Source organism: Melozone crissalis, unplaced genomic scaffold, assembly GCF_028551555.1.
Source record: "Melozone crissalis strain CALT ecotype California unplaced genomic scaffold, PUWL_Pcris_2 ptg000108l_1, whole genome shotgun sequence".
NCBI lineage: Eukaryota > Metazoa > Chordata > Aves > Passeriformes > Passerellidae > Melozone > Melozone crissalis.
Window position 1 is genome coordinate 1219745 of NW_026535885.1, and position 16294 is coordinate 1236038.

At 50.3% G+C, this 16294-nt stretch overlaps 2 protein-coding genes across 2 annotated transcripts; both read left to right on the top strand.

Moving 5' to 3' along the window:
• The first annotated feature begins 400 nt into the window (after window positions 1-400).
• On the top strand, window positions 401-4825 carry IFNLR1 (interferon lambda receptor 1). The gene is made up of 7 exons (XM_054292268.1): window positions 401-563; window positions 1162-1285; window positions 1510-1691; window positions 2606-2748; window positions 3188-3347; window positions 3627-3751; window positions 3947-4825. The coding sequence occupies exons 1-7, from the start codon at window positions 401-403 to the stop codon at window positions 4823-4825; spliced, it is 1776 nt and encodes a 591-aa protein (XP_054148243.1).
• A 3097-nt stretch (window positions 4826-7922) lies between these two features.
• IL22RA1 (interleukin 22 receptor subunit alpha 1) lies at window positions 7923-14412 on the top strand. Its single transcript, XM_054292270.1, has 7 exons — window positions 7923-7965; window positions 10089-10221; window positions 10588-10760; window positions 11595-11779; window positions 12228-12363; window positions 12554-12675; window positions 13432-14412. The coding sequence occupies exons 1-7, from the start codon at window positions 7923-7925 to the stop codon at window positions 14410-14412; spliced, it is 1773 nt and encodes a 590-aa protein (XP_054148245.1).
• Window positions 14413-16294: the final 1882 nt, after the last annotated feature.

Here is a 16294-nt window from a genome sequence, read left to right on the forward strand (position 1 = left end):
CACTTTACCCCCCCAGCTGTAAAGTGCAGCAATTCCCTAACTCCCAAAAAACACTGTGCTAACATAAACCAGGAGCAACCCTTTGATCTCCTGTAAACAGCAGGCCAGCAGAGTCTCCCATCCCACTGTTGTTATTGTTGCTAGGTTATTAATAGCTCTCTCCTGCACTGAAACTTTATTTAAATGCTATTAATATTTCACAGCCACGCAGGTAAGTGCCAAAGGTCAGAGTTTCACTGAGGAGTCTCACTGAGATGTCTCACAGCTCTTCCCCTGTGCCAGGGCTCACTGGAGGGCGCAGTGCTGCAAGTTTCACCCGTGCTGTCCCCCAAAATCCTCCCACACCTGCTCCTCTGCCAGGCACACGTGCAGGGCTGTACCAGGAAGAGAGGCAGGGCGCATGTGTGCACTCCTGGGCTCCTCAATCCTCTGCAATTCACACAGGAAACACCAGAGAATGGATGAAGGAAAAGCATTTGTGACAAATGGGAAGTTCTGCTTTGTCCTGTGTGGCTGGAGAGTGGGAGCCCTGATGGCTCTGTGTGTCCTGCAGCAGGCTCGAGGTACGTGAACACCTGAGTGTTACTTTTCATTATATGGCTTTGCTGGTAGGAGGAGAGAGAAGCTTTGATCAGTTTAAATGGGAATGATTCACATAAAGTGGAATATTCCATGGTAAAGAAGTGACAGCTTAAAATCTGTCTGTGGAAGGTGTCTTGCTGAGGGTGATCTACTGGAAAAAAGAGGGGCAGGAAAATACACAGGACAAACCTGCAGCTCTGAATTCCTGGTGGGATCTGCTCTTGGAGGATTGGGATTGAATGAGAAGTGTGGGACAGCCATGTCTGCCCTGTCCAGGGAGTCAGGCAGATTTATGGGTTGTAAATCAGTGAAATGCAGTGAGAGCACAGGGAAAGCAATTGGAAATCATAAACCAGATTGTTCATACAAAATGAGTCCTAGTTCTAAAAGCTGTTGAGATGAAGATGCTTTATGAGAGACAAGGAAAACATTGCATCACACCTGCTGCCAGAGCCAATTTCCAGCCCTTAATGAAAGGCTCAGCCTCAGACATTGACACCACCTCAGTGAGAACCCAGTGGCACTTCCTTGTCCCCAAAGATACTTTTGAATCATTCACATATTTCCCCTTTTGACCAGGTCATGTGCAGCTTCTCCCTCCTCAAAATGTGACCCTGCTGTCCAGGGATTTTGCCATGATTTTGACCTGGGCCCCAGGGGAAGGCTCTCCCCCAGATGTGACCTACACTGTGAGGTATGAAAGGTAAGAGCTCCAAAGCATGTCTGATCAAAGGGGTGGCACAGGGACAACTACTGGGCATCTCTCCTGGTTAATGAGTGTCCTAATCATCAGTGACCTCCCACCAAAACAAAACATGATCCAAACTCTGAGTCCCACTTGCTCCCACCCTCCCAAACCCTTCCTTCTCTTGCTCTGTAAATCCCAGCAGAACGTGTTTCATATTTTGGTGTGGTTGTTCCTTCCAGCCAGGATCGCCTGGACAAGTGGAGGAAGGTTCCTCACTGCAGGAACATCCCCAGGTCCTTCTGCAATCTGACTTGTGCCCTCTCCAACCTCTACGTCAAGGTGCGGGCTCGGGTGAAGGCGGTTTGGGGCCGGTCCCAGTCGCCCTGGGTGAAATCCCAGTTCAAGGATTACTACTCAGATGGTGAGTGCCTGCCAGGTGACAGCCTGGATGAAGGACAGACACACAGACACACAGACCACACCCCACAGGGGTCCAGGGGCTTTATGGATGGCAGAGGCTTGAGTGAGCAGGAGCAGCAACGGGCTGGGATCATTTGAGGATGAATTTTGTAGCAAGTGTCAGAATTTGTCCATCAGCTGAGCAAAGTGGCTCCAAGGGTGTTTGAGTTACAGAGGTGTCCTCTGTTGTTGGAGATTTTTGCTCAGACATGGCTTGAAGGAAAAAGGCCATGAAAATATCCAGCTGATGGAAAAGTAAAAGGCTGCTGTAAGCAGCTAATTCTCACAGCCTGTTTCTGTAAACAACAAGAGTTCTCAGGCATGTTTATGTAAACAGCAGAAGTTCTCAGGTTGTTTTTAATAACAAGTAAATATCTTGTCCTTAGATAAGGTATGGGAAAGCAAAAGTGACAAACATGGAGGCCTTGAGAACCTTTCACACCAGGGTTCTCAGGCAGTTTTCTCATAACAGGTGAACATTCTATCTTTGGCTGTTTTGGGAAAGTAAAAGTAAGTTTTGAGAACACAAATCTTGGTATTGAAAACAAAAGGAGGGGTTGATGTGTAATCTCTGACCTATGGTGAGCTCGAATTTTGCAATATGCATGAAGTTAATTAACACTGTTATAAAAGGTGGCTGATTTGATCAATAAATCGGAGTCGATGCTGAATCAACAAAGATGGGTCGTCTCCCCTCACTTCAATACTCTGTGGCTGTGGCCACTGTCCCAGTGGCTCTCTGGGGTGTTTTAGATACAGAGGTGTCCTTTGCCTCCCTCTTATCACAAGATAACAGCTGGAAGTGAGGACCAGCCATCCCTGCTGAAGGTAAGAGCCAAGCCAGCCCCATTCTCAGAGCTGCTCCCTCCATTGCAGTGGAACTGGCTCCCCCTGTGCTCAACCTGAAGGTCAGGGACAATTCCATCCACATCAGTGCCTCCTTCCCTCTGCCCACCTGTGTGGAGAACCTCACCTGGAAGTATGACCTGAACCTCTGGGAAGCAGGATCTGAAGACAAGGTCGGTACCAGTGGCTCTTTTTAGATGAAATGGAGGAACTGAAAGAGCTTCAAAGTTCTGGCCAGAGAGAGAGGGACTGGATCCAGGGCCTGGAGGAAATGAACCAGCCAAACCAGAGCCAAACCAAAGCCAGAGGCAAAAAGTAGAAGTGTGTGATGCATCCTTATTTTTCTGGTAGTTCCCTGTTTTTATCAGGAAGGGGAGTTTACACTCCAGTCAGTCTGGAGGGCTGAGGTTTAAAACAACCAGTCCAGGTGCCACTGGCAGCATTCCCTGGCACAGCAGAGCCCAGCACAGCTGCAATCCCCACCTGGATCCATCAGCCCCGGGGAGATGTCACACATGGGGTCACACAAGGGATCCACGGGCTAAGGTGGTACACAAACACCACCCCAATAATGAAAGAATCCCCTCTCCAATCCCCTGCTCTGTCTCTCAGCAGAAGAAATACGAGGGTTACTTCAGGAAGGACACAGTGACCATCAACACCACTGCCCTCAGAGGCAACTACTGCTTCAGTGCCAGGGCTCTCTATGAAAGCATCAACCTGAAGCACAGTGAATTCTCCCAGCCTGTGTGTGTGCTGTTAAACCACAAAGGTATGGCCCTTCTCAGGACAGGATGGGGGAGACATCCAGTGGGATGACGGAAAGGCAAAGATTTCCACTAAAATCAGGTTTTCACCACCAAAAAGAAAGCTTCCTGTTAAAGAGACTGGTTGGATTTTCTGGTGAGTGGTTCCTGCTTTCTGTAGAAATTGTTTCATTTTAAAAGCCTGAAATGTTTTCTGAAAACTCTGAGTATTGTATGTCAGTGTAGAGCCCATCATTCCTATCAGAATACCACTCACAAGAGATTATTTCTGTCTTTTTCATCAGCACAGTGGAAGTTCTCACTTCTGGTTGTGATCCCTCTGTTTGTCCTCCCCATCTTTGTGGCCAGTCCCTTCATCTGCTGCCTGGTGAAGCAGGAGGCCAAGCAAAGGAAGATGCCTCAGGTTTTGGTATGGCCCAAATTCTGAAATCCCCTCCTGACCCAGAGCCTTGCTGGTTTTCAGAGGGTCACTGGAGAGGAGTGGAGGGTTCTGCACCCCTCAGTTTCACATTTGTAATTCCCATTTTTGAAATAACCTTTCTGACATCCAGATTTTTCTTTTGGAAGCATCACAGGCTCACTGTTTCATTCCTTCTCCCTGTAGGATTTCTCTCAATTTAAAGTTGCTGGACCAACCTTCCACCCAGAGCTTGGTGAAAAGGAATTCTGCAGTGATGATCTGAACTGCTCAGAGGAACCAGTGCCTCAAAGGAGGACAAACAGAGCTTTAGGAGGACACCAGCTGCCATGGATGGCTTCTTTCCCATCATCATCATCACTGTCATCATCGTGGTCAGACGATGAGGAGGAGGAAGGCAGCAGCACTTTGATCCCATACCGTGAAATGCCTCGGTATCCAAGGAGAGGTCTCAGCTCTCAGCCAGCCCCAGCAGCTCTGGGGGAAGTCCTGGATTCAGGGGCTGGAGATCTCTCTGTGGCATCTGTGCTTGACCTCAGAGCCCTGGGTTTCTCCCTCCTTGCAGAGAGGAAGGGTGAGAGGGACACCTCGGGCTCCCAGGCACACGAGGAGCCCTCCCTGTACCTCTGCTCCTCCTTGGACAGGATCTCCCTCACTGATGTGACGCTCCCAGGTGCCCCAGAGCGGGGCCAGGACCATGGACACGGGGGTAAGAGGCTGGGAATGAGCCCCCTGCAGCCCCTGCTGGGGGGGATTGGTGCTGAACCCCACGAGCTGAGCCCCAGGAAGGCTCCCCATTCCTGCAGGGGGTACCAGAAATCCATCCCTGATCTGCAGCTCCAGGAGGACCCCAGCAGGCAGCTGCTCATCCCCCTGTGGACACTGCAGCTGGCAGAGGATGAAGGCATTGCCAGTGACTGTGGCAGTGACAGCTTCACAGAGGGGACCCCTCCCGAGCCCACAGTGCTCAGTGACGCTTTTGGGACTTCAGTTACAGAGGGAAAATGTGATCCAAAGCTGCAATTCCCAGGCTACGAGCACTCACATTACTTGGGAAGGATCTGAAGTGCCCAGCAGGTCTGGGCAGTGCCTGGAAATCCTGGGGAGCTCCAGATGTCCAAGCAAGGATCCTTGAACAAGGACAAAAACTGATGTCTGGCCCATCAAGGCAATGGCTTTAGGGACACAAAAGTGCATTTTATTGCTAAGTCACCTCTGTGCTGTCACTGGCAGGGGTGGGGAGGCAGGGACACCTCTGAGGGAGCCCCCAGCAAACAGGCACTGCCTGTGGGTCACCTCAGACTTCAGAACATGGGCCTGAAAATGCAGTGTTGTGCCTGCACGTGCATTTGGAGCACATTTTGAACTGTTGTGTGTCACCTTTGCTTCCCTGTAAGTCCAGAGCTTGAGTGGAAGTTCCTTACAGAGACATTCAGCAGGATCTGGTTTTTGTGGCATGAAGAGTTCTCCACCTCATCCTGCAGAAATCACCTTCTGTGTTCCAGCAGAGGGAACGGAAGCCAAAGTGTGCAGCATGTTTGTTTATTTATTTTTTTATTTTATATTTATTGAAGCTGAAATTCTTCCTGCTGTGCAGAATGTCTGAGAGCAATAATATTTTTATATAAATCTCCATGTGTACGTGGTTTTGTTTTCCAGAGCTACAAAGGGGGACTGCAGCTCATCCTGAAAAATAATTACCTTTAAAACAGGACCCCATCCTGGGCTGGAGTGGAATTCTGAAATTCCCAGCCAGGTCACTACTGAACAAAGAATGCCAGAATGGTTTGGTGGGAAGGGATCCTGAAGTTCATCCCAGTGCACCCCTGCCACGGCAGGGACACCTCCCATTGTCCCAGGTGGCTCCAAGGCTGCCCCTGGCACTGCCAGGGATCCTGGGGCAGCCCCAGCTGCTCTGGGCACCTGTGCCAGGGCCTCCCCACCCTCCCAGGGAAGGATTTCAGTGCAGTATCTAATCTAGATCTCCCCTCTGGCAGTTTACAGCCGTCACCTTTGTCCCATCACTTCATGTCCTTGTAAAAGCTTTTTATACTGCAGTATGAAAGGGAGCCTTTGTGTAAAGGGCTCACAGGAAAGCAGAGCAGTAAAAGAGAGGGAAACACTCCCCAGCCATTCCTGCACTCAGGGAGAGGGCTCAGATGAGGGGAGGCTGTTGATGGAGGGTATGAAAGCTGAAATCCTGTGAGAAACAGGAATAAAGAAGTGAGGGGTGGTAGGAGGGACTGGGAACTGCTCTGCAGCAAGATTTACTCATTGAGCTCCTGAATGAAGTCCAAAGGAGAGGTGGGGAAAGGATTCACCAGCTGGACTATTCCTCTGTCCTCTGCAGTGTCCTTAGGCACATCCTGCATTGTTATCCCTCCAGTTCATTTGGAAAGACACCGATGATCCAAACATAATCACCACCCAATTTCTTGTGCAAGCCAGGAAAACCCCCCAGGCTTTGATTTACAGGAAGCTCTGAAGTTGAGTAACGTCTACAGAATGCTTTTGGCATGTCCCAGCTCTGCAAACCCGGCCTGGGATCAGCTCTGCCTTGTCCAGGGGCTGAGGGCCAGGCTGCAGCCCAGGGGAGCTGCACAGGAGGTGGCAGCATCCAACTCCTCATTTCAGCAGGGCTTGGAGCTGCTTTCCTCTGCAGAAGGGTCAGTCCTGGCCACAGCACAGTGCTCCCCTCCCACAGCAGCTGCTCCAGGGGTTGTCACAGCATCAGGGAACCATTTCCTTGGAAAACACCCCGGGGATCATCGAGTCCAGCTGGGAGCCCACCCTGTCCCCAGGGCCACGTCCACACACGGAGGGTTCATGCCCAGCACTCACAGGTTTGCTGCACTCCCCACACGCTGTGAGGGAATCAAAAGTTTGAAAGATAAAACCCTGATTTTAAACTTGAAAGTCGAGTTTTGGACATCTTCAGGTCCTCAAAGATTCAGAGAGGTGTTTCCTGGGCTATTCAAAAGGTGACACCTTGCTAGAAATAGGGGCAGAGGTAAAGTTTGAAGTTCTGTTGTCAGAACTGAAGGCTCAGGGGCACACCAAGGTCCCCCAGCTCTGCCCCATCACCCAGCAGGAGCGTGAGGGAAGGGAAAACAGAAATACTTTTATCAGGCTGTTCAGGAAACACCCTAACAAACAGTCGTGCTTAATTAGACGCTGGTGCATAGGTGTGTCTGCTTTTACAAACCTGAGGCCTCTGCCTTTGTCCAGGTGAGCTGAGAGAGACAAAATGCCAGTGATGCACCACGGCAGGGCTGAAGCACAGAGCCCTCCCACAGCCAGGCAGGGAGGGAACAGAAACAGCATCAGGAAATCCACAGAGGAGGAGGGAAGCAGAAGGGGTTTGTGAATTCCATCACATGTTTGGCCACAAGGATAGAGCAGTGAAATCAGCATTCAGAAGCACGCAGGGTTTGTTTTTTGAAAACATAACATCACCCTAAAAGCTGCACACGTTAGGGGAAAGGGACTGTATCCCTTTCTTCCTGTCCATACAAACTCCCAGCTCTTATCACGTGGATTCAGTAACAGAACTTTACACTGTAAACAGCCACAAAAATAAACATTGCAGGTGTACAACAGTCCCTGCAAAAAGCTGTGGGACAGCAGGGGCTCCTCCTGTGGAAAGGGCACCACTCTTCTGCCCACATCAGGTGAAAAACCCCAGTGCTCTGGCTGACTTTCATTGTAGGAAAGTATTCAGGAGTAATTTTGGAGGAAATAGGTATTGAATCAACCAGGTGCACAGCTCTAAGTTTCAATGTCTGGAGTTGTAACGAGCTCAAGTTACTCGACCAGAAAAGCAAACCTCAAACCCCAGGAACCTCAGGGAGGGCTTTCAGGCAGGAAGCTCTCAGCAAAAAGGTATTTGGCTCTTTTTCAGGAGCTGGGGATTTTCTCAGCCTCTGGCTCGTGCACCTTTGTACAGTCAGGTGTGCACTGGAGGGGAGAGGTGCTCCTGCTGTCACTCTGCAGTGTCACACATGCGCAGGGCTCCAGGGAAGGCAGGACAGGAGCTCTGCTGTGCTCTGTTACTGAGCAACAGATCCAACCTGGCCTGGCAAGACAGAATTCAGCCAAAAGGTGATTCACCTGCACACAGGAGCAGCTGCCTGCTCGCACAGCCCAGCCTGCAGAGTCATTCATGAAGGGATTTCTGATCGTCCTGGCTGGAGTTTCGGTGCTGGGTAAGTCCTGAGCTCTGCTCTGCTGTCGCTGGTTGTGGGATTCTGTTTGATCCTGGAGTCTGCACTTCTCTCCTGTTTGCTGAATTATCACCTAGAGAATGAGCTGCTGTCTGAGTTCTCTTCTGAGTTCTCTCTCCTTGTGGTAACTCCCATGTGTGGCTGGTACGCTCGGCACTTTCGGGATTAGTAAGGAGAGGGAAAGATTCCTTCACTTCAAAGGGTTTGTCACTGTGCTGGGACCCAAATCCTACAGCAGAGAAAGATTCATTGGTGTCAGGGGCTTTGGACCAGTCTCCTCGTGTCTCCAGCAAAGGCACAAATGAATACAAGAACAGTGCTGATTTTAAAGGTGGTACAAACAAATAATGGGAGCTTAAAATGAGGGAGTCACCGTAGAGTGGCTGGGTAGGAAGGGACTTAAAGCTCATCTCATCCCACCCCTGCCATGGCAGGGACACCTTCCACAGTCCCAGGGTGCCCCAAGCCTGTCCAGCCTGGCCTGGGACACTGCCAGAGATGGGGCAGCCCCAGCTGCACTGGGCACCCCATGCCAGGACATCCCCACCCTGCCAGGGAACAATTTCTCCCTGATATCCAATGTAGCTCTGCCCTCCAAAAGCCATTTAATCCTACTCCAGATGTGACAAGCTCACTGCTGGCGGAATGAAGGATAAACCTGCTCTTTCCAGCCCCAGCTTTTCAGCATTCAGCCCTGCCATTCATCTGCTGTGTCTGGCATCTCCTCAGCCCAAGGGACTGTCACACTGTGAAATATCCTGGTTTTCCCCTGCCCACACTTGACTCCGCTTGTGTTATGCTGCTTTGCATAAGTGTTCCAGCATGGATAAATGTGGGAAGACAGATTTCCTACTCCTGATAAGACTGGGGTATTTGTGACTCAGTTTTCAGGGTGCTCAGACAGGGAACCCCACTCCTCCATACCCCATTGCTGCTCCTGAGAGCCTGGCATGAGCAGAGGCAGATGTGGAGCTGCAGATGAAGCCAGGAGAACATCTGGAGCAGGCAGCAGCTCATTTCTGCACCACTTCCCTGCCCAAATGCCACACACATCACTGAGAGGGATCTGTGCCTTCTGCCTAACCCTCCTCCATCCAGCCAGCAGATTGAACTGCTCAGTCCTGGTCCTTGGGGGAAAGCCTGGAGAGAGGATCCAGCTGGGATTTATTCTCTGTTCAATGTGATCCTGTCCCCATCCCAGGTCTCAGTTTGCCCATCTGTGCTATTTTCATTTGCTCACTTTTTCACATTGTTCACTGCAGGCTGAAGCCCTCACATGCCCCAGGTGTTTATCAGTGCCACAAACCCAGAGCTGAATAATGTATAAACGATTTACCTTTGAGGGTCTGCCCATAATCTGAATTCAGAGTTTATAAATCCTGACCTTAGAAACTCCTGTGGATCAGCCTTGGGAAATTTTGCTCTGTGTTTTCTCATGACAAGAGACACAAAATCCTCGAGGGCTTTTCTGCAGCAGCTCAGAGCCAGTTTGCTGCAGGAGGGCCATGGTGGGCTCCTGCTGTCCAGGGACACGTTTGCAGGGACAGGTGACATTGCTGTCCCCAAAGGAAGAGCAGCAGGGCTCAGAAAGCAGGGAGCTGGGCTGAGTTGTTTACTGTCACCCTGGCACGCCCAGGCCAGAGTCCAGACACTGGGTGTCACTCTGTACAGGCACTTTCCATCCAATAAAACATGGAGCACGAGAGCAGATGGAGCCACATCTTCAGGAGGTGACACTGAGCTCTGCATGTCACTTCCTTGAGCAGGGGCAGAAAGCAGAGACATCCACAGACCTGATTCTGGCTTGGAAACAGATTATTTGGCTTATTTTACCTCCCATGTAAAAGCTCTTAAAGAAACCCAATGAGAAATTCAAGGATTCTCTTTCTGATTCGAGTTTTTGAGGCTTTTCTGTATAAATTCCTCATTTCTTTGGGATGAGTCAGTTGTCTGCAAGAGTGTGATGTGAACACAGTTTGAAGCCTTGCTCTGCTCAAGCTCCTTCTTTTCAACCCAGCTTTAGCAAAATCCCCCAGGATCCATTTTCATCTGAGGGCTGAGATGCCAGAAGATGCTTTTTAATACCAGTTTCTCTGCTCCTTCAGGAATTGTGACTACAGAGAGATCATCATGTCTGAAACGTGCAGCATTTTCCTCCACAAACTTTGAGAACATCCTGACGTGGGAAACAGAGGCAGATATTCCCCCTGGCACCGTGTTTGATGTCCAGTACAAACAGTATGTGAAGTTTGCTTCTTTGGGGCTGTTCCTAGGGGTCCCAGAGAGAGAAGGACCAAGACAGAAAAGTTGATTTTGCTGTTTCTCCTGTATTATGGTTCATATAATCCTATGAATATTTTAGGATTATTCAGAGTGGGGGATGATGCTCATTTAAGCAAATATTTTATATCTTGGGTTGTTTTGCTCCATGTTTTAGGATTATTCAAAGTGAGAGATTATGCTCATTTAAGCAAACATTTTACATCTTGGGTTGCTTTGCTCCATTTCTGAGCTACTTTTGCCTTCAGCAACTTCTTCCTCTCTATTCCATTTTCCTCCATTCCTGTCCAACCAAACGACCCCAAATCCTTGTTTTGTCCTCAGGTATGGAGAGAAATCCTGGCTCAGCAAGCAGGAGTGCCAGAGCATCACCCAGCTCTTCTGCAACCTCAGCAGGGAGACAGAGAACTTCACGGAGCATTTCTACGGGCGGGTGCGGGCGCGGGGCTGCTCCTCCAGCTGGGTGCGCTCCGAGCGCTTCGAGCCCCGCAAGGAGAGTAGGTACCAACCCCAAACTCCTGCTCCTGCTCCTGCAGGGCTGCATTTCCCCACAGCTCAGTCCTGCCAGGCTCTGTGTTGCTGGGGGGAGTGAAGCCTTGGAGGTTTGGAGGTGAACGAGGAATGGGCAGGGTCTCAGCTGGGAGCTGGGGGTCAGAGAAAGGAAGGGCCTGGTGTGATGGGAGGGAGAGCTGCTGGTGAGAGGAGCAGAGAAATGAGTAAGGGACATGATGGGCAACCTGAAAACAGGGAGTTCAGCAGCTGTGAAATGGGAACATTGGGATAAGCATCCATTCCAGTGGATTGTTGGTGTCCCAACCCCAAAGTGAGCCCTACTGCAGACACAACACAGCCTTTGGGGCCTCATTGGCTCTGTGGCTAAAACTTCCCACTGAAAAATCACCAGGAATAATTCCAGACAATGGCTGTGAAGAGCCTTCAGATCTTGGCACCAGAAAAGCTGTGAGAACTTGGATTAAAGCCCTTTGCAGTGCTGGGTGTAGTGTGTGCCTGTCACAGAGACCAGTGCAGGCACAAAGCCCTGTAAATGTGGTGTAGGACGGGAACTGGGATTTGGGCAGCTGTTACCTGTGGGGTTTCAGCCCTCACACACGCAGGAAGGAGGACATCCTGCACAGGGGCAGGGAACATGGAGCTGGAAAAGCCTGGGATGAGAAACCCGGGCACAAGAACCCCAAACCACCTCTGTCTGCAGAGGCCTGACTGCTGCCACGCTCACACGGCTCAGGCCCGTTTTGTACAAACAGAAATGACATTTCAGCGAGTCTGGGCTGGGTCTGACACCACTGACAGAGCCTGCTGTGCCTTCCCAGCCATCATAGGGCCCCCCCAGGTGGAACACGTGCCCCAGGCCCGCTCCATCAGGTTCCTGATCCGGCCCCCCCTGACGCCCCTGCGCGGGGAGGACCAGCAGCAGCTCACCGTGGAGGACATCTACAGCAAATTCGGGGCTGTGGATTATCACCTGATAATATTCAACCAGAGGACACAGCAGCAGGTAAGGCACAGCCTCGGGCTCTGGGATGCTGTAAATCCCATTTCAGATGAGCTGGAGAAGGATCTCAGTTATGGGGGAGATTTCTGATGTACAAGGGAAAGTCTTGGAGCCTTTGACTCTCAGGACAACAGGAATTTGAGGCTTTCTTCTTAAATCCAAAGGACTTCCTAAGAGTACTGTATAAGTAGCAAAAGTAAAACCCTTGGTGACTAAAAATTACTTAAGTAGTTCAAGTCTTAAGAAACTGAAATGCAGAATTAAATACAGAAATAATGGGAAACAAACTCATATAAATATGATTCAGAAAAAAGCAGAGTTCCATACATGCAGAATAATTCTAGCCCTGTAAGACCTCATTAGTAAATAATATTTTACGCTGCATTTTGCAATCTGAATTGAAGAAAATTTCATCTTGCCCAAATACACATTTTACCTTTCTTTTCAACAGTGGACAAAGAATGAACACAACAAAGAATTTGAAGTTTCCAACCTGGACCCAGACACTGAATACAACGGGACAGTTTATATCTGTCTGCTCCAGAGAAGGAGCAAACCTCAGGTGTTTTGGGTCAAAACCCTGGCAGGTGAGGCTGCTAACTCTGCTGAAAGCTGGAAAGTCCAGCTGGGATATTGGATACACAACATGCATTGATTTTCAGCACAGAATGTTTTAATAATTAAAAAATGAATTCTGTGAGACAAAACCTGTGTCATCACCTAGCTAATGGTGACATTTTTCTAATCCAGCTCTTTTTCCATTTGTTCTTTCCCCAGACAAGACGTGGATTCTCTACTGTCTGGTGGCCCTGGCCTTCTGTGCTGGGCTGGCTTTTGCTGCCACCGCTTATGTGAGCTACAAATACATCAAACAGCGCAGTGCCCAGCCCAGGGCCCTGGTGAGTGCCCTCAGCCACTGCAGCTCAGCCTGCAAATCACAGAATCCCCCCTGCCTGGGGCTGGAAGGGTCATTTAGTCCATGTCCTGTATGGGATCCACACCTCCCACTGTCCCAGGTGTTCCCAGCCCCAACGTCCAGCCTGGCCTTGGGGATGCAGGGGCAGGGTCTGTGCCAGGGCCCCATCACTCTCTGAATAAAACATTTCTCCCCAGGATCCAATCAAACACTCCCTCCTTCATTTAAAGGGTTAAGGAGCTTGCTCTAGCAATCACTGCAGATTCCTGGTATTTTAAAGTGCTCAGAACCTGCCCCAAACTCAGCCCCTTGGGTTAGGCAGTTAAACCTGGGGCATCCTAAATCCCCAGTTGCCCTTGAAACCCTGGGATTCTCCCCTATCCCTCATCTCCCACAGCAAGAACCGGGTTTCATATTAATGAGCTCAAGGATTTTCATGCTATTTCATGCTGCAGGGCTTAGGCCAATTCTTGCAAAAGTGAAAGCAGCAGATTTTCTTCCTCATGTTTCAAGGCTGCTCAGTTAATAGACAATGAGAAATGTCTGTATTCCTGGGAATGGTGATTTTCCAGCAGAAAAAAAAAAAGCAGCAGAGCTCTTTTGTCAGCAGAGCAGATCCCTGGTGGCTGTTAGTGGATTTTACTGACACTTCTCCAAAGAAAATGCTACAGTAACTACAGCAAACCTTCAAGGTCACAGCTTCTTGGTGATAACTCTGCTCTTTTATCTTCTCCACCAGGACTTCAGAGGGATTCCATCCTTCCAGCCTCTCACCCTGACAGTGGAGCACATCATAAAGCCCCTCAGCTTCTCCAAACCTTCCCCTTTCATCCCTGAAGTGCAGCTGGCCCAGATGAGCCAACACCTGGGCTGGTCCCTGGAGCCAGCACGTCACTCCTGTCCCTACCAGCAGCAGGTGGATGTCCCAGCAGTGCAGCTGCCCCCTCAGCCCTGCCAGGTGGAAATGCCAGCTGCCATCACTGCCTACACTCCTCAGAAAGCTGAGCAGGGCATTGCTGCTGCCCCAGGCAGCTCCAGCCTGGCCCTGACCTATGGACTGTGCGTGGAGGGCACGGACAGGAGCTCCCAGCCAGAACACAGGCTGAAGGAATCTTCTCCACATCTGAAGGAATCTTCTCCAGATGGTTCTGAGGATGGAGAGCTCCGAACCCACGGGCTGGGAAAGAGCTGCAGCCACTGGGATTACAGAGAGCAGCAGCCAAAGGTGGCCCTGTGGAAGAGCAGGGACAGGCTGCAGTCAGTTGTGATCCAGGGGAGCCCTGGGCAGACGCAGCTGCTGCTGCAGAGCGAGGAGCTGCAGGATCCCGAGCGGGTGTCCCAGCTGTCCCTGTCCCTGCTGGAGCAGGGGGGATGCTACCGACAGCAGGCAGCCGTGCCCCTGCTGCTGCCCGCGGGCAAAGCTGCCCCAGGCTGCGCCGCACGGGAGGAGCTGCTGCTGCCACCGCTGCTGCTCTCGCTCCGGACTGGGGGCCACGGGGAGCACTGGGAGCTGCCAGAGCCGTGCCCAGCCCCTGCAGGGACTGCAGCCCTGCAAATGTTCCCAGCAGCAAAGGGGCTGGAGCTGGGCTGCACTGAGCTCGGCGTGTCCCCTGCCAGCAGCCCGGACAGGGACAGGGACAGGGACACTCCTCTCACCATGCTCTTCAAGGATTTGGACCTCAAAGTGCAGTGGGATGACGAGAGCACGGAACTTTATTAGGAGGACTTAATGGTATTTAAATGCAGATGATGTTTTCTTGTATGAACCAGAAGCAATGCAAACCCCACAGCTGGTCCTGGCTGTATGAACAGAGCTCAGGGCTGTCACCCTGCTCCATTGTCACCCTGCTCCATTGTCACCCTGCCCCATTGTCACACTGCTCCATTGTCACCCTGCTCCATTGTCACCCTGCCCCATTGTCACCCTGCTCCATTGTCACCCTGCTCCATTGTCACACTGCTCCATTGTCACCCTGCCCCATTGTCACACTGCCCCATTTGGTGCCTTTGCTGACAGAACTGCTCCTTGTTACACTGCCATACTGCACCTTTGCACTTAACACAGGTCTTTATTTCTGCATATTCTCAAATTGATCATGAATTGGATTACTTTAAAAGATCAGAGAAGATTCAGTTTCCAATCCCAGATTCAGTTTCTGAAAATCTAGCAAAATTCCCAAACTGTATGTGCTCTTTACCAACACCTAAGATAGATGTGACTCCCTTTGAGGAAATTCAGGTATGCAAACCTAGAAGTGTTTAATGTACCACGGTGCAGTAAAAGAAGTAAATAGTTACTGGTGTTCTACCCTTGGAAAAGAATATTCCACCTTCCTGGAATGGACTTTGCCTTCAAAGGAGTCATTGAAACTGGGTAACAGCTCCTGATGCAGCAGTTCTGTGATATTTGTCCCTGTCCCCGGTGCTTTTTAATACTTGTACAAAGATAAAGCCTTTTGTAATACCTGGACAAAGATAAAGCCTTTTTCATCTCAGCACAGATTGATGCAGCCTTGGCCTAGTTCTGAGCTTTCTCAGCTGCTGCTCTGCAGCAGTCACACATTCTGCTCCTCCCCTGGGATCACACTCCAGGCAGGGATGTGAGGATTGCAGCACTCCCTGCTCAGCCCTCAATCTCAGTTTACCCCAATCCCAATCCACGCACCAATAACCCACCCAGGAGCCCAGGGAGGTCTGGAGCTCTCCCTCCCACCCCTCCCTGCTCCTGGCACATCCTCCAGAGCTGCCATGACCATTGTTTGGGAGTCAAAATCCTTGGAGCACCTGGACCTCCACCAAAAGGAAGCTAAATTCTAATTCACGGCCCAGAGGAGGTGATTATTTTTTCATTCAGAGAAAAGCACAGTTCAGCCTGTTCATTTGCGCTGCTGTGGTGTCTGAGGACATTGGTTTTAGAGAAGTGAAAGCATTTACAGGAATAAGCAAGGTCTGACTGGTATGGGGAAGTATTTACTCAGAGACCAATCTGACCAGGGGTAAAATTCAGCTGCTCCTACTCCAAGTGCACTTGGGGCTTTTCTCAGCTGAGGAAAGCTGAAGCTAAAGGTTAAATTCCACTTTTTTGGGGTGATTTTGCAAATAAGCCATAGGCTCATGAAGTGAAGATTTTTGATGATTCAACCCAGGATTTAAGGAATAGTCCTAGAAACTTTCCAGGCCAAGGTTCAGCTCTGAGCTCCAACAACTGCTGAAGGATCACAGCCCTGTGAGGCCAAAAGGGCAGAATTCCAAGTGTGCTGGAGAAGTGTGAGGGTACCACAGACTGAAATACGTGCATGGCTTGGGCAGTGACCAGCAGGACATTCCCAGGGAGCTCCCTCCATTCCAATCACCACCAAAGGTCTGTGGAATGTGCTTTGATCTGGTTCCTGTGCTCTGTGCCCCGAAACAACACACAGAGAAATGCTGCAGCTCCTGGAGCTGTTCCCAAGGACTGGGAGACACCAGGGGTAACATTTTTTATCACTAAACCCCCCTGGAGAGGCATTTAAAGCCAGTGATGCCAATTACCTTATTCAGAGTTGCATATATTGTGTCAATACTATTCCCAGTGATGCTATCCAGGGAATAATCAACATTTT